This window comes from Quercus suber, unplaced genomic scaffold (assembly GCF_002906115.3).
Source record: "Quercus suber isolate HL8 unplaced genomic scaffold, Cork oak 2.0 scaffold_96, whole genome shotgun sequence".
NCBI lineage: Eukaryota > Viridiplantae > Streptophyta > Magnoliopsida > Fagales > Fagaceae > Quercus > Quercus suber.
This window is the reverse complement of record NW_027069561.1, coordinates 15,130-36,561: the sequence shown is the minus strand read 5'-3', so window position 1 is coordinate 36,561 and position 21,432 is coordinate 15,130. Positions and strand designations below refer to the sequence as shown.

The window sequence follows — 21,432 nt, the reverse complement described above, 5'->3', positions numbered from 1 at the left end:
TATTGTTTTATCATTCTCTCAATAAAATGTTTCTAAAAATAATTCATAAATTTATCATTCAATCATTGGACTCCATACTTAGTTTTTTTTTTTTTTTTTTAATGATACAAGATAGAAATTCTATTTTAACCTAATCTAAGTGTATATGTGTGTGAAACTTCTTCCTGAAAATTTGAACCCAAACCTTACCCTTCACACCCCATAAGTACTTATACTTGTGGAATGACCATCACACCAAGCGTGTGCGGTGGTAGGCTCCGTACTTAATTACTTCTTAAATTTTGGTTAAAAAATTCAAGGCTAATTAGTAACTACTAGTTGGTCCTGTTAACGGTTGTTTTTAAGGCAATTGTTAATAGAGAAATGTTAACGGATGCCCTAAGGATATTTATTAATGAACCATTTTAGAAAAAAAAAATTATGAGAAAAGAAAAAAAATGTAACTAATGTTTTGATAGTTTTTTCTATTTTCCATAAAATTTGTGTTAAAACTTTTCTAAAATGATTTGTTAACAATTGCCTTAAGGGCACCCGTTAACAAAGGCTAATTAGTAACCACTAATACTATTTATATATTTGTCATGTTAACGGTTGCTCTTCAGGCAATTATTAATAAGGAAATATTAATGGATGCCTTAAGGGCATTTGTTAATAAATCATATTAGATAAGTTTTAAAACTACTTTCATGAAAAATATTAAAAACTTTCAGAAAAATTAATTATTTTATCATTTTCCCATAAAAATGTTTCTAAAAATAATTCCTAAATTATTATCCTTAAAGCATCTGTTAACATTTCCCCTTTGTTTAATAATAATTTGATACTTGAGGGTTATTTGATCTCTCTATTAAAAAGATCAGAAAGCATCAATTGAGTTACAAGATTTAGTTTTGACTCTTTTTTCATTTACTCTAATTCATTCATCAACTTTTTCATTTAACCGTAGTTTATTTTGTTTTTGTACAACTTTTTAAACCTTTTAACTCATTTTCAGTATAAAAAATCAGCAAAAAATTAATTAAATTTATTCCAAACTCATAAATACATGTGAATCACCATGGTCAATTTCAAACCTAATATAGACCCCAAAAAGGTTTTTTATTATTATTATTATTATTTTTTAAGTTAAAGAAGACCGACGAAAAGGTTTTGTCTCCAAGTAAGATGCCAAAAAAAAAAAAAGTTGATTAAATTAATAGGAAAAGTTAAGGATTGCACCCCTAAGAATAAGGCATTGGTTTAGGCAACATTTTTAGAAACTTTTTATGAAAAAAAAAAAAAAAAAAAACAGAATTTTTTAACAGCTCTAGGAAGCATTATGCATAAAAGTGGTGTTAAAAGTTTTTTAAAATCATCTATTATCAAATGCTCTTAAAACGCCGCTCGTGTCGGAACCTAAATTAATTTCCAAAATCCAAATTGGTTGAGAAGATAGGGGCAAAAGAGTAAATTGGTATAGTATTTGTTTGCCTGTCACACTTTTTTGTATCATAAATACAAACAATATACAGTTGCTTTCCAAGAGAGGAACAGAGGGAGGGAAAGAGGAGAGAGAAAGCAAGAGAGAGAGAGAGAGAGTTGTACCCGCAATTCCGAAGAGGTGCCACACCCAATGATTCCCTGAACAACGCCTATAATAGCTGTGGCTTTGTATCGTTCAGACTCAGACTCAGAGGTTCACCTCCTCACCATCTCTATTCTCATGATCCTCTTCTCTCTGTTTCTGTTCTTGGCTTCTCAATCATTTTGCATGGATTTGAATTTGTAACAAATAACAAAAACAAAAAAGAAAACAATAATATTGGGAAAATTGAAGAATTGGGTCTTGTTTGTTGTTGAAAAAGAAGAATTGGGTTTGAGTTTTGTTTTTTTTTTTTTGAGTGTTTGAGTGAGATGGGTACGTCAGAAAGTGAAGAAAAAATGGAGGGGTGGCTATATCTCATACGTTCCAATCGGATTGGATTACAGTACTCTCGCAAACGCTACTTCATTCTCGAAGATTACCATCTCAAAAGCTTCAAATCTGTTCCCATTTCCAATAATCAGGTCCATCCAAGCACTCAACTTCTTTTTCTCTTAAAATTTCCTTTAACTTTTTCTTTTTGCTGCTTGCTGGGTTGAATGTTTTAGTGTATTATGTGCTTTGTTTTGTGAGTTTTAGGTGTTGGAAATTGCTTTATTTGAATGCTGGTTGATGATGGATAAGCATAATATTATATAGATTGAGTGTATAGCATATGCAATGAATTAGAGATTATCTATTTTGATTGAATTTTGTTAATTAATCTATTAGTATTTGAGAGAAGTGGATTGTATAACACACACACTCACTCACTTATAATGAAGAGTTATTTAGGTTCTTTCATTATATGGGTATATGTATGGTGATATATGCACCTTTTTTTTTTCCTACTTTACTTCAAGTGGAGTATGCTACTTCCATTTAAATTTTAGTAACAAATACATTAGCATAAACTTGATTTTGAATATGTTTTGTTATATCATAAACTTTTTTGTTGCACTATCTGGGCTCAATGGGCTTAAGTTTAGCTTGGTTGAAGTGGTAGAGGATTAAAACACTAATTTCACTCTGGCTCCACTTGTAAAATTTATTGTGGATTTTTTATGCCCTTAAATCTTCACTTGCATAATTGGATATTATTCCCTGAAGCTTGATGATGATATCCCAGTCTTTGGAATTTGGTTTTTTTAAAAAAAAAAAAAAAAAAAAAAAAAAAAAAAAAAAAACCTTCTTTTAAAATTTTCTATAGGGAAAAAGGGTTCATTTTTTTCCCTCAAAAAAAGAAAAAGGAAGAAGAAAAAGAAAAAGGAAGAAGAAGAAGAAAATAAGCCTTTAAGAAATTATTTCAATTACCCAAGCCAATTGTTTATGCGTCGTAGAACATACATGTGCTACCTCTGTCACTGGATTTTGCCTTTTTTTTCCCCCTTTGTGTGCCTTTCTCACTAACATCCTTTCGAAGTGAAGGGCTCGCTGATTTTAAATATGCTCTACTAAAATTTGGCTGTTTGAATTCTACTTGTACAAATCTGTGCAGATTGTTGGCTAAAAACTCTCCCTATCAATTTTTTCTTTTTTAACATTCCAATTTTTTCTCCCCGTTGTTACTCAGTGTACATCTTGCTGTCAGGAAAATGAAATATGATCAATATTTGTCTTTGCTTATGTAGTTCAAAAATCAAGATAACTAGAATGTGCATGCAAAACTGAATTGGGATGCTTTAGTTATAGTTTGGCTTGTCTACATCTTCAAATGGGAATGTTATCATATCTATGTCTTCCCTTTCTGTTTGGTTGACATTCTTTACAATGTTATCTGGTAGAAGAACTAAACGTAAAAGCCTTTATTTTATTTTTCTCTCAGGATCCTGTTAGAAGTGCTATTATAGATTCCTGCATTCGGGTCATGGACAACGGAAGGGAGAGCATTCATAGAAAAGTATGAATGTTATGTAGTGTTTTTGCTTTTTGGTGATATATCTTTGGGAAAAGTTAAAAAATGCCCTAAGGGTATTGGTTTAGGAACTATTTTTCGAAATTTTTTATGGGAAAAGGAAAAAATAACTAACTTTTGACAACTTTTTATATTTCTCATGAAAGTGGTATTAAAACTTTCCTAAAATGATCTATTAACAATGCCCTAAGGGCATCCGTTAATATGACCCTATATCTTTTAGCTTATAATTTCTGATTAGCTTGTGGCTGTGATTTGTTTGTAATTGCATCACCTTTGGCTTGCAGGTACTCTTCATATTCACGCTTTATAATACTTCAAATCACAATGATCAACTTAAGGTCTGGTAATTAATTATCACTAGAAAGTATGGTAACTGTTTTGTAAAAAAAAAAAAAAGGTGGTTTTTAAATATAATTTTCATGCTTAAGTTATGATTCTAAATATTATAGTTGGGAGCAAGCAGTCCTGAAGAAGCGGCAAGATGGATTCATTTCTTTCAGGAAGCAGCTTTAAAGGTTTTAAATTGCTCAATTTTTCAAATCTTTTGTAGGAAAATTATGCTTAATATAAGAGACTAAAGACTGCATTTATATAGGGTGGTCCTGATGTGGAAGATAATCTTGTGGGTTGTTCCAAGAGCAGATGGCTGCCCTTCAGGTATAATAACTCTTTTATCCCAGAATTCTTGTTTAAAAAAGGCATAACTTCTTGCTCTTGTTCAGTCCTGTCCATCTAATCTTGTAATTAATCAATTTTTTGGTACTTAGAAATTCTTTCATGGATGCAGATTCAGTGGTTCTAGAAGGTTAAACCACTCTAGTTCCATTGACTGGACTCTTTGGTCTTCTACGCAAACGGATCCTGTGACTTCGGATGTTATTGCTCCTTCACCTTGGACAATATTTGGTTGTCAGAATGGTAAGAATAAAATTTACAATATGCTGTTGTAATTAGCTGCAGTTGCATGTTTATGGTCTTGGGTATTTTTTTCAGGTCTCCGGCTATTTAAAGAAGCTAAAGATAAGGATTCCCATGTGAAGGTCGGTAGGCTTCTATTCACCACTCATTGGTTACAAAAGACATTTTTGTTGTTAAACATGTTCCTTTTGTCAGCAGTGGGATGATCATCCTGCTATAATGGCTGTGGGTGTGGTTGATGGACCTTCAGAAGCCATTTTCCAGACACTTATGTCTCTTGGTCCCTTAAGATCAGAGTAAGTGGAATATCCCATCTCTTCTTATGTTGAAGCTTCATATTTCTTTAAAATTCATATTCTCAATGGCTTCAATTCAATGTTAAAGCAAAAACCCATATGCTTGAAGAAATTTGATCTTAGGATATATAGCACTGTCAAGCTTTTGAGTACCATTACTTTATGGATCCTTTATTTCTTGCTCAAACACCCCTCCCCACTCCAAAAAAAAAAAAAATTATTTTATTAAAACTTTTGTAATAGTCATGGTTGCCAAAACAAGAAAAGAAAATAGAGGAATAGAAAATCATGTGGTTAGTGACCATTCCTACTGCAAAGGCCATTAGTGAGAGCTCATACTCTGCAGATTATATAAATTAGAGACATATAATGTCAATCCTCCAACACAATCCCTAAACTGTCTAAAACTCTGATTAACCTAGATTATTCCTACCACACTAGCTTTCAGTCACAGAAGTGACACATTTGTTTTGGGAAGCCTGCTATCCAATTGCAATTGAAGATGAATAGATCTAAAATCTGACTGTCAGGTGCCCTTTTCATAAATGATTTAATAGTTTCCCATTGTTATGCATTTAATTACCATTAGTATTATGTAGTTGTCTTTAATTCAACATATCATATATCAAGCTTGTTTGTTACAAATTTGCTTGTAGATGGGACTTTTGTTTCTACAAGGGCAGCGTGGTTGAGCACCTTGATGGTCATACTGATATTATTCACAAGCAGTTATATAGCGATTGGTTACCTTGGTTAGATCATTACCTTTGATGTTAATGATGTGTTTTTAGCCAGTAGTTTAAGAGTCCCTTATATTTTTTTGGCAGTAATCTCTGTCATTGACATATCATTCCATGCAGGGGAATGAAGCGAAGAGATCTGTTACTGAGACGTTATTGGAGAAGGGAAGATGGTGGAACATACGGTAATAATATTTTGGAGCGAATATGTGAATATAGTATTATCAACATTTCAATGTGAATGAGAAGATGACTTCCTATGATTTATCCTGTCACAGTTATTCTCTACCATTCCGTGTTTCACAAGAAGTGTCCACCTCAGAAGGGCTATGTCCGTGCCTGCCTTAAAAGTAATGTATGCTTAAAAATTAGATTGAACAACATTCTTACTCCTCGTTGATTTTATTTTGTCATACGGTATCTCAATATATGGAGTTCACAGTCTGCACTCTCTACAGGTGGAGGATATGTTATATCACCTCTGAACCAAGGAACACAGTCAGTTGTAAAGCACATGACTGCTGTTGATTGGAAATTCTGGAAATCTTATCTACGGCCTTCTTCAGCCCGATCTATTACCATCCGTATGCTTGGGAGAATCGCTGGTAGCTTTCAACTGTAGATGGAATTTTTCATGTATATTATGTATCTATGGTTGTTTCAGATAATTTGATTCTTATCGATTTTTCCCCCTTTCTATATGCAGCATTACGAGAGATGTTTAAAGCAAAACTCGGAAATTATACTCTTGATTTATCATCAGGAGAGTTGACAAGAAACATTAGGTTGAATCAGATTGAAGGGGATAGCATGGTTGAATTTCATACACCGAGGGGGGATGGGAAGACCAGGGAAAATAAAGCTGAAGAAATGGAGAAAACACCTTCCGAACATGCAAGTCTAGTTAGCTTGAATGATGTTGCTGATGAATTTTTTGATGTACCAGAACCATTAGATTATGATCAATCTGAAAGTAGCTGGTCTCCTGATTTTGGCCCTGATACCTACTCCCAGGTACAACCATACCATTTGTTTCAACATTGTTCTTGTTGCTTATGTAACTAGTAAAGGGAATTTAGAGCTGGGGCCTTCTGTTATGGTGAAATCTTCTAGTGTAACTTGTGTTTGAATAATGCTCATTCTGATGATGTGCTTGAGTTTTGGTTAAGTGTTAGGTGAAAGTGATAGAAGCACTAGCATACCTGTTTTTCAGAAGGCATTTAAATTTGTAATATGTGAACCTAGACTTAAGAGAGAAGTTCCTTCTACAATGGTCACATCTTCTTAGGGATCATGTGTGTCTCTATATAACTTTGTGTTTTGGATGATGTTGAAATTATGTGTTTGAGTCAGTGTTGAGATCATGGGAAGAAGCCACAGAAGGCACAAATGCCTTTCTCATAGCACTAGCAATAGTGGTGCTAAATAGCTATATAGCTATTTTTAGCACCACTAAATATCAAAATGTACCTTGCAATAGTGGAGCCAAAACTATATTTTTTGGCTCCACAACTACAATGCACAGCTATTTTTGGAAGGTATAAAAATAAAAAAAAATAAAAATTATTGGTGTGTTCACACTACTTTTTATTATTTTACTATTTTACAAGCTCTCTCACTCTGAACATGCAGACAACAATGGCGAACCCGAGTCTGTATGTTCTTCTACCTTTCACTTTTTTGCTTCTCATCCTCCATTTCCTTTTCTCCCAAGCTTTGAAAAACCCAGATTTGGAACCTCTCTTGGCGTTCAAAGCCTAAAGCAAACAAGCTTACAACTTGGAACTCCACCACCAAGCCTCTCTGTGTGTTCACACTATTTTTTGGCGACAAGACTTGCTGGGAAACGAAGGGAGAGAAGTGAGAAGTGAGAGTGGAGAGTGGAGAGGCATGGCACTGAGATAGAGAGAGAAAAAAATTAATAAAATAATGTAGTAGATATATTATTTTATTGTGATGTTTATATTATTTTATTGTGTTGAAAGGTAAAATAGATCCACTGATGCTGGAAGTTTTGTAAAGTTAGTAGGTAAAATAGATAAAGTAGCTTTTTGTGATGCCAAATAACTAAAAAAATAGCACAACTACTGTGGATGCTCTCAGAGAGTCTATTGGTATAAAGTCTAAACTATAACAGTTGGTTGACTTCATTGTCTTTTAACTTTTGGATACCTTCTAGGTGTTCACAAAACATGGTTGACATTGTAGTAAAGGATTATTGGTAATTGAGTGGTTTTTGCTGCTATTTTCATATTCATATGTATATAACTATGTAAATGTACATGCATAGATTTATATCATTGAGCATTTTGTGTTGGTAATTGGATCTTCATTATACACATTCTTACCACCATAACATCATATTTATCTTCAGTTCTAATTTAGGCTAGCATGTGGTTATTAATTCTTCATGGTCAAGAGATGCTAAGCTTTTGATATCTTGGACCAGTAATTTATAAAGATGGAGAGATTGAAGAGGATATGAATCATAGAATAAGAACACGGTGGATGAAGTGGAGAAGCGTATTAGGAGTATTGTGTGATTGTAGAATACTTATTAAGTTAAAAGGTAAACTTTTATAAGACTGCTATATGACTAGCTATGTTCTATGGTACCAAATGTTAGGTTGTTAAGAAGCAAACTATTCTTGAGTATAGCTAAAATGCGATTGTTGAGATTGATAAGTGGAAATACATGAAAAGACAAGATTCAAAATGATGACATCTGCTTAAAGATAGGGGTACCTATATTGATGAAAAGATGAGGGAGAGTTGCTTGAGATGGTTTGATCATGTTCAAAGGAGAGGAGGGCGATTAATATACTGGAAAGAAAACGTGAGTTGATCCAAGTTGAGGGAACAAAAAATGGTAGAGGAAGACCAAAAATAACATTAGTAGATGTAATAAAAAGGACATACCAATTAAGTAACAAAGAGTATGACTTCAAATAGAATAGAATGCAAGAAAAGAATACATGTGACCAACCCTAACTACTTGTTGAGGATGCATTGCTGACCTCAAAATTTTAGAACTAAGGCTTAGTTGTTGTCGTATGTGGATATCATTTTTCACTACTCTTGTGCACATAAATCTCTATGCAAAGATTCTCATTCATTTAGGCCTTTGATTTTTGGTAGTAGTTACTCTTATATTTGTATTTGGTACTCTGCTTTTAGAAATGAGTTTAAACTTTGCATGAATTGGTGTTTTGGCTTTCTCACTTGGTTCCTTTGGCATTGAGAGTTACAGGATACACGTCAACCAAAATTATCCACTGCTGCTGGTCTTGTGAAAAGATTGCATGATCTTGCAGGTATTCGAGATTTGGTGATCAGTATGTACAATTTAGCATATGAATTCATTTGCATATCTTTTCTCCTCTAGCAGTTTTAGGCATTTTCTTTTTTGTATTATTTGATGATGGCTGGAGATTATGTGCTGCAGTTCAAAAAAGGGGCTATGTGGACTTACAAGAGATGACAAGGGAAGACTTTATCCCATGCTGCTATGGGGCAACCCTTCCAAAAGATCCAACTTGTACATTAGCTTGCAGTTGGACACAAGCGGATCCTTCGTCTTTCCTAATTCGTGGAGAGAATTATATGGAAGACCATGAGAAGGTATGCACAACAAATTTTAGTAATAATGAAGCTGAACCCAGTGTCTAGAAAACAGTTTTGCTTGTATGTTCAGTAAGATGTTTGCCATGCTCACCAATTAAAGGATAACAAATTGGTTTGCAATCATGCATAGAATTGCATGATTTTGGAATGCTAAACTGCATATGCTCTGTGATGACAACTGGTTTATGCTAATGGATTGTTATAATTTCTATAGTAATAAAATTCATACTTTAAGGGTTTGTTTAGTTGAAGGGGTGGAAAAGTAGGATGATAGAAAATGGGGAGGAGATGAAAAAGTAAGAGAATAGAAAAAATTTTAGTTTTCTATCAGAAGTGTTTGGTTGGGGAGATGGAAAGTGGATGGATAGAAAACTTTTTTGTTTAGTTGAGAAGAAATATAAGAGGATAGAAAGTAGAGTTTGTATAAATTTACTATTATGTCCCTATTAGATAAAACAAAAAATAACACATTATATTTTTATTAGAAAATTATGTATGAATGAACACATCATGCAGCCAAAAAAAAAAAAGCACAAGAAGTTCAACAACCCTCTTCAAAAAAAAAAAAAAAAAACTGTTGAGAAAAGAAATGAACACCAAAAAAAAAAAAAAAGGAAAAAATGATAATATCAGAAAAGACAAAAACAGCAAAGGATGAGCACATTAAAAAAAAATTTATAATGAATGGTAAGATCTGAAAAGATGAAAAAGCAAAGAAGAAAAAGACAAATCAATGTTAATAAAAATTTGAATGTGCTGGGCAATTTCATCCAAACCTCTGGCTCCCCATTTTCTTCCGTTTTCTCCCCAATTTGAGGAGATTGATTTTTGGGCCCGGAGAGAAAACCACCAGGCCCCACCATTTTCTCTCCTCCTTTTCACTTCCAACCAAACACCTCCCCCCCCCCCCCCAAAAAAAATTTCTCTCCTATTTTCTCTCATTTTTGTTCTTTCCTTTTTATTTCACCCCAACCAAACACACCCTAAAAAAAATGTCTCATAACCACTAATAGCAACAGTATTTAAACCATGAGATTTAGTTTCTGTAGAGTTTTTAATCCTGTGCACTCCATTAAAATTGTTTTAGTTTGTTCCTCTTAAACATCTTACTTATCCAAATAATGAAACTCCAAAATAGGTGGCATTATAGTCTCAATTGGTGATTCTTATTTAAGTTCTCTATTCATTTGTTGTTTACTTTCTAGGTTAAGGCAAAGAGCACCTTGATGCAAATTGTTGCTGCAGATTGGCTGAAATCTGACAAGCGAGAAGATGATCTTGCAGGCCGTCCTGGGAGTATTGTTCAGGTTGATATTTAGTTTGTTATTATTTCTTCTTAGTTTCAATTCATAGCCCTCGATCACAGGTTTAATTAATTGCACTCATTGCATTTTCACGATGATCTTTGTGATTGCAAATAAACTTTATAAGATCTATGGTGCAGAAGTATGCGGCACAGGGTGGGCCAGAGTTCTTCTTCATTGTAAACATGCAGGTCAATTCAAGCTTTTGTCCATATCTATATTACTCGTTTTTATCTTGTGGATTAACACTAATCATATTATTTTCTGTGACCAGATCCAGGCTCAACAACATATAACCTTGTTCTATATTATATGATGAATACTCCTGTGGCAAATGCACCCTTGCTAGAGAGTTTTATCAATGGAGATGATGCATATAGAAATTCAAGGTTTAAGCTCATACCATATATATCTAAGGTTAGTACCTAAAATGTTTGTCATAGTCCTGTGGGATTAGAAACAACAACATCACAGAGCATAACAGTAGTCTTATTCCCTTTTTTCATTCAAGGATACATAAAAGCAACATACTTTTTTTTTTTTTTTTTTTTTTAACTTCATTGAGCTAAACAAGTCAGTGTGTATTTCTCATTGGTGCTTCTCCACATATTCATGGATGATTATGAATTCATTTTATGTTTTATCATTCTCTCCCCACACCTGTGACCTTTGGCCCTTTCTCTTGGAAGAGTTTTTTTTTTTTCTCTGCTAAATTGAAACATTTTCTCTTTTTAGCTTTTTTGTGCTTTAATCATTGGCTTCATTGCTGCTTAAGTAGAAACTAAGGGCAAAAAGTTAAAACTATATTTTTTTTTTCTTGTTTGTACATGCATCTTCATATCTTTTAAGTTCAAAGTGTTGCTTTATTTTTTGAAATACATAGACCCTCTCAATTCCCAGATAGGTCTCCTGAGATCTCTGTTTTTAGCAGTTTAAGTTTCCCATATGATCTGATATCTGAGATTCTGGCATTTGCCTCATTTTTTCCCCATAAGGCTCATGTATACAGATGTTCTACTTGTTTTAATGTCGATATATATGTATGTGTGTGTATTGGGTTGACTCATATAACCAAAATAGCTCCTGCAATCTGCAAAATGTATTATATGCACTTCCTTTTTTTCCCTCCTTGGACCTGAAGTGACCTTGTTACCTATACAATGCTCCATGAACATCATTTATCATCAGTGTATAGTGCATGGTTCATGTGGGTTCGCATTTTCTTTTCTCAGGGTTCATGGATAGTTAAGCAGAGTGTAGGAAAGAAAGCATGCCTTCTTGGCCAAGCCCTTGAAATTAATTATTTCCACGGGAAGAACTATTTGGAGGTAAGTTTACAAGAACTGTTGTTCCTTTATTTGTGTTGTGTAGTCTGGGCTTTGTCCTCTTGTAAAATGCGAGCGCATGTTTGCACACGCACACACTCAAACACGTGCACGCATACACACACAACTCAGGCTTCGTCCTCCTGTAGCCCAAATTCGATTACTTTTGTACTCATTGGATTGGCATATGTGCCTCTCAACATCTGTTGGAAAGGTTTCCCTGCTATTCAGAGAGTTTATACACACTTCTCTGTGCCTTGGCATGATAAATTAAGATCTGGTAACAGAACAGAGTAGAGACACAAGTAAAAGGACTCTGCCAAAGTCAGGGATATGCATCCTGACATTGAAAATAAAATTGTATGTCATGTCATGTGGGTGGTTATACACACTCCTCTGTGCCTTGGTATGATAAATTAAGATTTGGTAACAGAACAGAGTAGAGACACAAGTAGAAAGGACTGTGCCAAAGTCAGGGATATGCATCCTGACATTGAAAATAAAATTGTATGTCATGTGGGTGGTTATTTATCACATAAGCTAATTCTGCTAAATGACAATCAATGCAGCTTGGGGTCAATGTTGGGTCTTCAACAGTTGCAAGGGGTGTGTCTAGTCTTGTTCTCGGATACCTTAACAACCTCGTTATGGAGTTGGCATTCTTGATAGAGGTAATACTTTTTTATTTTTTAAGTGAGAGTTTTGAGCACTGGCTATAACATTTATTTATTTATTTTATATTTCCCTAATTTGGATAGGGAAATAGAATAGAAGCGGGGAAGGGATCAATGGAATATACTCATTCTTTCCCTTCTCTCCCCTTGGCTCACTTCTTTCCAAGGATACCTTGAGTGGGGGGAGGTAAAATATTAGATTCAAATCTCCTCATCTCACTTCATTCCAAGGATATCTCAAGCGGGGGAGATGTTAGATCTTAGATTCAAATCTTGCAAAGCGATTTCAAAAAAAAAAAAAATCTTTCAAAGCAGAAAATTTACATTCTATTTGAACATAATTTCTGCTGATTCCGTAATTACTTGCATTTTTAAGTTTGAAGAAACTGGTATCTCTCTACCATATGGGTAAACCTCAACACCCAATAAAAAAATAAAAAATAAAAAAGTTAGAAATGAAAGTTTTACTATAAAAATATTTTGCTTCTTTAGTGATTGCCTTTCTTGACAATCACATTTTTTCATTACAAAGCCTAAATGTCAATTTGTTATGCACAGGCGAAAACGCCAGAGGAGCTCCCAGAGTATCTTCTAGGAACCTGCCGTTTTAACCATCTTGATGCCTCCAAAGCAGTATTAGTGAAACCATAATTATTTCCTAATACTTCCTCAAAACCCAACCAAATGTTGGGGGTTATAGAGTAGATAATGGGAAATTCAGGATGTTTGGTTCTGCAAAATTGCAGTCATTCTTTTATTCAATAGAAATCAAGTTGGCACCAGGTTGTTGTGATGTAAATATCATTAATGTTGATAATCAACCTTTGCAAAAAGATGCAATTTCTTGTTGGTGCTTATTCTTTGATTTAGATATATGATTTGTTTAGATCAAGCATATTGTCCTGGTTTTTATTTTGTTCTGTTTGGGTTTTTTCTTTTCTTTTTCTTTTTTCGCTTGGCTACATTTAAATTCTTTATTACTTATAAAATATATATAGTTATTCTATATTTCTTTGAGCAATAAACTTGTTGAAATGAAAATTGCTGTGCTATACTAAGCACTTGTAAACTAATTGTAACGATAAATTCATTGTTTTTAATAATGAAAGTATCTAATTAAAAAAAAAATGGTATGCACAGATTTGAAATAAGGGTAAAAGGCACAAGTTGAGTGAATGTCATACTAGGTAAGAATGAATCATCCTTGATAGTTTCAGACCTAAGGTGGTACATGTTGCTGTGTCTGACATGTTTTTCAACTTAATGAGGTTTTAAAATCTTCTGATGATAGTTCATTATCAGACCAAGATATTAATAAGTTTTGATTTAAGTGAAGATTAAACTCCAAACATCTTTTTTAACCATAAAAAAAAAAATTAAACTCACATTTTAAATTTATTCAATTAAAGTCTTTCAGTTATCTTCAATCTTTAGCTTTACATATATATATATATATATATATATAATATTTTCAGTCTTCAGTTTTATATATATATATATAGATATATAAATATAATATGGAAAATGTTTTTAATAATTAAATGGATTTTTTTTTTTAATTTTGAAAGAAAAAAAAAGTTATAAAAATGTTTCAACCATTTTGTCCTGCTCATACATCAGGTCAACCCAATAAACATAAGATGGGATAGGGGGACAAGACAACCATACCTTTCTAAAAATCTGGACTACGGAGTTCAGTTGACAGTTAGCTATCAAGTAGCATTTAATTTTAATGAATTTTGACGGTATAGTCAGTTCAGCTGACAGTTGGGAAGCTATCAAGTAGCATTTAATTTCAATGAAATTTAACGGTATAGGGGTGTAACCAACATGATGGTAAGTGAGTTCTTATTTATATCCGAACTTGGTTTTAGATTGTGCCTTGTGGGCTTCACAGCCTATTTTAATATGATCGTGATTGGGCCCTTTCAATTCAAGAATCAAATGGTAAGTAATTAGGGAGCATTCTTCCCAAGATTTATGAGAGCAACTCAGCTCCTCGCCCTACAATCAATAGAGTTTGGATTAGCCTTTTCTATTTATTTTTTGGAAAATGGTAACGAGTGTCGTTGGGGTATTAGTTAAGAATACATTATAAGAAAGTTTTGATATCACTTTTATGAGAAATGAAAAAAACTGTCAAAACATTAATTATTTTTTTTTCTTTTTCCATAAAAACTTTCTTTAATTGGATTGTTAACCAATGCCCTACGGCACTCGTTAACATAACCCTTATTTATTTTTTTATTTTCAGTTTTTTTTTTCTATGGATAATTGAACTTTTGGCAATTTTAAACAAAAAATAATAATAAAAATACTTCAAACACACAAGTTAAACTGGTTATTTGCGCAAGTGGGCAACAAATGTTAGTTTAGTATCAAATTGTAGAAGTGTCAATTTGAAACAAATCATAAAGATAGAACACTCTTTGAAATCACATTAACGCTTTTCCAAATGTAACCTAAGTGAATAAATGTGTTTAAGTTAATTAAACATGAAATTTTCTTAATAATTTGATATATTAAAATGATAGTAATTTTTATCTAAATCACTTCAATTTAGGCCATACGAAGTGGGTAGTGCGTACAATCATTGTAGCTTTGGGCTGTACTAAACTTTTTCATTTTTTTTTTCCCTTAAAAAATGTATTAACGAAGCAAGAGCAATTAGCAATAACACAGATTTTAGGAATGTCTTAAGAGTTATGGACAGGCCACCCCGGCCATAAAAAAACTGAAAACCCCCCACATTCTACAATGTCCAACAGTGAAAGAGACACCAGTGTTGCACTACATACAGCAATAAATAAATATATAAAACAGTCCACAAGGGGGCCATTGTGTGGAGGACACTTTGGTCAATGCATCTCCATCTCATTACGAAAGAAAAGCATGAGCACAAGCATCCCACCCAGCCACCCACGCACACAATGAGAATTCACAAGCGAAAGTCTTTTTTTCCTCTTGTGCCATGAAAGTCTCGCCTGGTCCTGCATCGACAACTCTGGGTTCAAGTTCACAAGTTTCGTAGTTTGTAAACTTCATCAATTTTTATGACTTTGTCAATTTGACGGCCACAAATACCTAAATCTAAGACTATGCATGGGAAAAATATAATTTGTGTTCCATTCCGATAAATAATACTGGTAAGTGGTAACGTATGACATCTCTTGTTACTTCGGGTTTTGGTGAGTTTTGTTTTAACTGACTTCATTATTTCGTCCCTGACTCCTAAGGACTGCCAAGAGACCTGTAAAATGTAAATAAACTAATCTTGTCTCACTATATTTCATTTTGAAGATGACAAAAAAGTTTCCTTTTATTTTGTTCTCCACTTGAAAATTTATTAGATTCTCTGATAATATATTCACTTTTTCTCACATAGGTTGATTCCACGGTGCCAAATTTCCCTTTAGACCATGTGGGGTCCTTTTTTAAAACAGTTCCTTAGGCCCAAGCTCAATATTGAGCAATGGGTCTATTGGCAGCTAAGTGGGATTAGACTCGGTTCCACCGCAATCAAATGAAATCGATTTGCTAGACCAATATGTGCATAAACAAACCCAAGATACAACAAAACACATTCGCAAATAAGGAATTAAATAAAATATTGTTAGAGAAAGTAAACACTTCAATGAACTTTATTAGTTGACCATAGAACTCAAGTATAATTTCCTTCAGGAGAGAGAGCCACAAAGCATATAAATCCTAAACTTCACAAACTTAAGTAGGTCTTAAGACTTTACATATGAATTGTGAGATTTGGGGTCTCAGATCAATGTGGAGACCCCAAGTGTTTCTACAAACTGGAATTCTTATTCCTATCCTGTTTCTATAAATATTTTGGCTTCTCAGCTATACTGCAAAGTTACTTTTGACCGTGCACTATAGCTCATAGTTATTTATAAAAAAAACATTATTATATTTGTGGTCTTATTATATTAATCATGTTTAAGTATCATTCACTCTTTTTTTTTTTTTTTCTACTCTCCACCTCTCCCACAGTTCTCATTCACACATTTTGCATTCTTCCTAAAATTACCATTCTCTAATTCTTTCCTCAATCCTACTGTTTTCCCTTATAATGGACCTCTACGTGTTTCCTTATTCTTTTTGTTCTTGCTTCGCTTTTTAACTTGCTACTTGAAAGCACCTTACCTATTTCCCTTCACAGAAGATCCTTTCTCTAGACAGACCATGCAAGGCCCATGATTTGGTTTCTTTGCATTGGGCTTACCTTTTAAATTTTTGGGTATCAACAAACCATTCATTAAATAAAAAGGTGAAGAATTTATCCTTAATTTACAAACTATACAACAAAACGTCATTGTTTTAAAACTATTTAGTAAAATATATCTGTTTTTAATTTAATTCTATGCATATTTTGCTACTTAATTTTTTTTGAAAATTTAAGTGAAACTCGACTTTGCTAATATCGAGTTTCACTTAAAAATATACATATAACTCAATTTTGTTACAATCGAGTTTAAAAAAAGGATATTCTGCTAAAAAATTTCAAAATAGGGACTTTATTCTAGATATTTAAAAAAATAATAATAAGGGCAAAAGCCCATTTCCCCATAAAAAGGTTTCATTCTCTTTAAATTGTACTATTTTATTGGAGAGATGTTACGTCTACAACATTTTTACAACAAATTACAAGTGGTTAGTTGTTATTGGTTTAAATTTGAACCTAACACTAAGATTACTTTTTTGCCCCAACAATAACAACCAATAGCAACCTGCCATTTAGGATTTGTTGTAAAAATATTGTAGATGTATCATTTCTCATTTTATTGATGTGTCCATTAAATATCATTGAAGTGTATTTAATGGTGAGATTAGATCAATAAATTTCAATATTTTCTATTTTATCTCTAAATTTGATAATTATGATAGATATTAAAAGCTATGAGACAAAATGGGCATTGTCCCCTTTCGCCCAAAACAAGTAACAAAATGCCCATATTCTGAAATCATTAATGATGGAATCATTAGCAAACAGGAGCATTTTGCTACTTGTTTTGGCCAAAGCTATGTATCATTAATGATGGAATCATTACAATTATCATTAATTGTTTTTTTTAATTTTCCTATAAAAACATTCTTTAAATAGATTATTAACTATTGTCCTAAGGCTATTTATTAACATTTCCCTATTTGTATAATGAACCATGAGAAATGATATGTTCATAATATTTTCACAACACTTTTTCAATAAATTATAAGAGTCGGGTTGTTACAGTTGTTATTAGTGAGGAAAAAAAAACTTAGTGGTAGGTTTAAATTAAATTCAATAACAACTTACCCCCTACGACTTACAATTTATTGTGAAAGTGTTAGGAAAATGTTGTGGACATAACACTTCTCTTGAATTATATATTCTACTTTCTTTTTTTAAATGATGTGACAACGGAAAGTGTACATGTAAGAGATTTTATGGGAAATCTATAATTTAAATTAATCTAAAAAATACTAGAGCAATTACATATAAAATGTGGGCTTTTATAAGTTTTAATTGTCAACACTAGAAGAAGTCAACAAAAAGTTAAAATTTTCAAATTTATGAGATATACATCAAGAACATTTAAATTAACTCGTGTAAAAATTTATGTCTATTTTTGCACAAGAACTTGCTTTTACTATTTACAATATAACTTTTCAAAACACCTCAGATAGATTATTTATTTTACACTACATTTCATTAAAATATTAATTTTTCTTAATTTTTTTAATTGTTTCGCTTTCTTTACATACAACCATGACCACTCACTCTCTTCCTTTATTACTAAATGCTAAAATGAATAGTGTCACTATAGATTTATACAATTATTGTAGCAATCATATATTTTTATAACACTGTACACTGTAGCAATCATGAATTTATATGATGTGGGTGAATTTTGAACTAAATAGGCTAAATGTGATTATTTTTATACTATAAAATAACTTTTGTGAGTTCTTTTTTTCTTTTTCTTTTTTTGGGAATAAAAGATGTGAGTAGGAGTGTTCGCAGTGCGTTACAGCTTTGGGTCATTTTTAGTATGCACTTTGTGGTGTGGTTTAGCCAAAACCATAACCGCATCACACTTCATTTTTGTAGTCACATGTATAGTGCGGTGCGGTTTAGAGTTTGGCCAAATTACAACCGCACCGTACCTCATTTTTGCGGTCATATGTGCGGTGCCGTTTATAAGATACGATTTGAACCGTTTGAAACCAATATATTTTTCAAAGAAACCAAACTAGTATGATTTGGTTTCTTTGCATTGGGCTTGCCTTTTAAATTTTTGGGGATCAACAAACCATTCATTAAATAAAAAGGTTTCATTCTTTTTAAATTGTACTATTTTATTGAAGTGTCCATTAAATATCATTGAAATGTATTTAATGGTGAGATAAGATCAATAAATTTCAATATTTTCTATTTTATTTCTAAATTTGATAATGATGATAGATATTAAAAGCTATGTATCATTAATGATGAAATCATTGCAATTGTCATTAATTACTTTTTTTTTCTCATAAATACATTTTTTAAATGGATTATTAATCATTGCCTTAAGGGTATTTATTAGCATTTCTCTATTTGTAAAATGAACTATGAGAAATATTATGTTCACAACATTTTCACAATAAATCATAAGAGTCGGGTTGTTATTGGTGGGAAAAAAAAATTAGTGGTAGGTTTAAATGAAATTCAATAACAACTTGCCCCCTATGACTTATGATTCGTTGTAAAAATGTTGTACAAATGTTATAGACATAACACTTCTCTTGAATTATATATTCTACTTTAAAAAAAAAATAATGTGACAATGGAAAATGTACATGTAAGAGATTTTATGGGAAATCTAAAATTTAAATTAAACTAAAAAATATTAGAGCAATTACATATAAAATGTGGGCTTTTAAAAGTTTTCGTTGTCAACACTAGAAGAAGTCAACAAAAAGTTAAAAATGTCAGTTTTATGAGATATACATTGAGAACATTTGAATTAACTCTTGTAAAAATTTCAATCTATTTTTGCATAAAAACTTACTTTTACTATATACATATTAACTTTTCAAAACACCTCATATTAAATTATTTATTTTACACTACATTTCATTAAAATATTAATTTATTAAATTGTTTCTCTTTCTTTTCACATAACCACCACCACCCGCTCTCTTCCTTTATCACTAAATGCTAAAATGAATAGTGTCACTATAAATTTATATAGTTATTGTAGCAATCATATATTTTTACAACACTGTAATTCCACTATGTAGCAATCATGAATTTATATGATGTGGGTGAATTTTGAACTAAATAGGCTAAAATGTGATTATTTTTCTACTATACAATAACTTATGTGAGTTTTTTTTTTTTTTTTTTTTTAATAAAAGATGTGAGTAGGGGTGTTCGTAGTGCTGTGTGGTTTTGGGTCATTTTTAGCACTACACTTTGCGGTCACATGTGTAGTATGATGTGGTTTAGAGTTTAGCCAAAACCACACCGCATCGCACCTCACCTCATTTTTGCGGTCACATGTATAGTACTATGTAGAAGATATGATTTAAACGGTTTAAAACTAGTATATTTTTCAAAATTTGGACTTTTCCTATCCAGCCCAAAACTGGTTTTTTTCCTTTATTTTAGGCCAAGTTTTAAACTATTGAGCTGATTTTTCTTATTTTGAGTTGACTTTCCTAATTAACACTTGCTAGGGTTAATAACTATTATTATTTTTTTTTTGAAAATTAGGGTTATTAAACTATTAATAATGTATTTAATATTAAAAAAAAAAAAAATTCTTAGGTAGTTCCAGGGAATGGAGAAATGGTGCTCCCTCCTCTCCTATTCACGGTGGACTCCACTATGAATTTAATGAGCGGAGCTTACCATGAATGTGAGAAAAATGAGTACCATTCTCTATACTCCAAGAGTGCTTAAAAATTACTCAATTAATATATAGAGAGGGTGTGGTGCGATTTATATCTACATTGCAGCATACGATGCGGTGCAATTATGCTATTTTACAGGTGATTTTGATGCTGTTTTTATTACTTGAGCTGTTTGGTAAACAGCCCTAGACATGTGTACTCTTAATTAGCAAATTTGAACGAGGTTTTGGAGAAAATCCCAAAAAAAGGAAAATGAAAACCCAAAAATAAGGAATAAAGATTCCCGTTTGACTAATTTACCCCTCGTCTCTTCGAAATGCGTTGGACCCACATTTGCAATGTTTGTCTGAACTCCGTGCCGTTTGTTAATGTTAATGTTAATAATGGCGCATTTTCTTTGAAAAGCAAAGAGGAAATCCTATTCCACTTCCACTTCCATAACCAACACAGCAACAACCCCCATATAAACCCCACTCTTCCCCAGAAAACAACTATTCCTAGAAAATCTATTATCAACCTCAATTTTCACTGTCTGGCTAGCGAGAAAATAATAAAAAGCTCGGGAATTTTTCCTTGCAAAATTAAAATTGAAAAAAATTTCTACTTTCTCTAATCTCCAGGAAATTTTTTTGGAAAAACGGAGTGGTGGGTGGGGTCCAATTGATCGCGAGGGGTGTCCGGTAGAGTGGCAACATAGTTTTGGGCTATTTATGAACACGAGATCCTGATTATCGGTACAGGTAGGCCGTAGGCCCAATCCCATGTCTTTGAATTTCTGTCCTTGTCTTTGTTTTTTGTTTTGTTTTGTTTTGGGACTCTGTGATTCCTACTATATTTAATCGAATCCACTTCTTCATATTGACCTTTCCAATTCCCATTTCATGTATTCAAACATTTCTGGTTGGTGTTGTTCTTTTTTTTAATTGTTGGGACTTTTTGATTGTTTTAAGAAAATGTACTGTCTTGCTCTGATCAGTTAACTGAACTGAATGGAAGTTGGAACATTTTGTTTATGTAATTTAATAACAACTCTGAGGATTATTGTAATGTGCTTTGCGTGTAAATTGGAACAAAATGAGATACTTATGGTTTTTTTTTTCTGTTGGGTCTAAAGAAAAGCTTTGATTTTTGAAGTTACTGCTCCTTAATTTTCCCTATATGCAAGTTTTTTCATTTATAAGT

The 21,432-nt window shown here is 32.5% G+C and overlaps 1 protein-coding gene across 2 annotated transcripts; it reads left to right on the top strand.

Moving 5' to 3' along the window:
* The first annotated feature begins 1,504 nt into the window (after positions 1–1,504).
* LOC112016931 (protein ENHANCED DISEASE RESISTANCE 2-like) lies at positions 1,505–13,255 on the top strand. Of its 2 annotated transcripts, XM_065774664.1 has the most exons (21): positions 1,506–2,046; positions 3,387–3,461; positions 3,764–3,817; positions 3,929–3,994; positions 4,075–4,136; positions 4,267–4,397; positions 4,473–4,519; positions 4,596–4,693; positions 5,350–5,445; positions 5,554–5,618; positions 5,712–5,783; positions 5,892–6,038; positions 6,140–6,447; positions 8,684–8,747; positions 8,879–9,054; positions 10,263–10,364; positions 10,502–10,568; positions 10,636–10,778; positions 11,594–11,689; positions 12,256–12,357; positions 12,919–13,255. In XM_065774664.1, exons 1-21 carry the CDS (start codon positions 1,894–1,896, stop codon positions 13,009–13,011), a joined length of 2,217 nt encoding a protein of 738 aa, XP_065630736.1. In that variant the 5' UTR covers positions 1,506–1,893; the 3' UTR covers positions 13,012–13,255. The 2 variants fall into 2 exon arrangements, with proteins under 2 accessions (XP_065630734.1, XP_065630736.1); XM_065774662.1 differs by lacking the exons at positions 11,594–11,689; positions 12,256–12,357; positions 12,919–13,255 and having other exon boundaries at positions 1,505–2,046; positions 10,505–10,772.
* Positions 13,256–21,432: the final 8,177 nt, after the last annotated feature.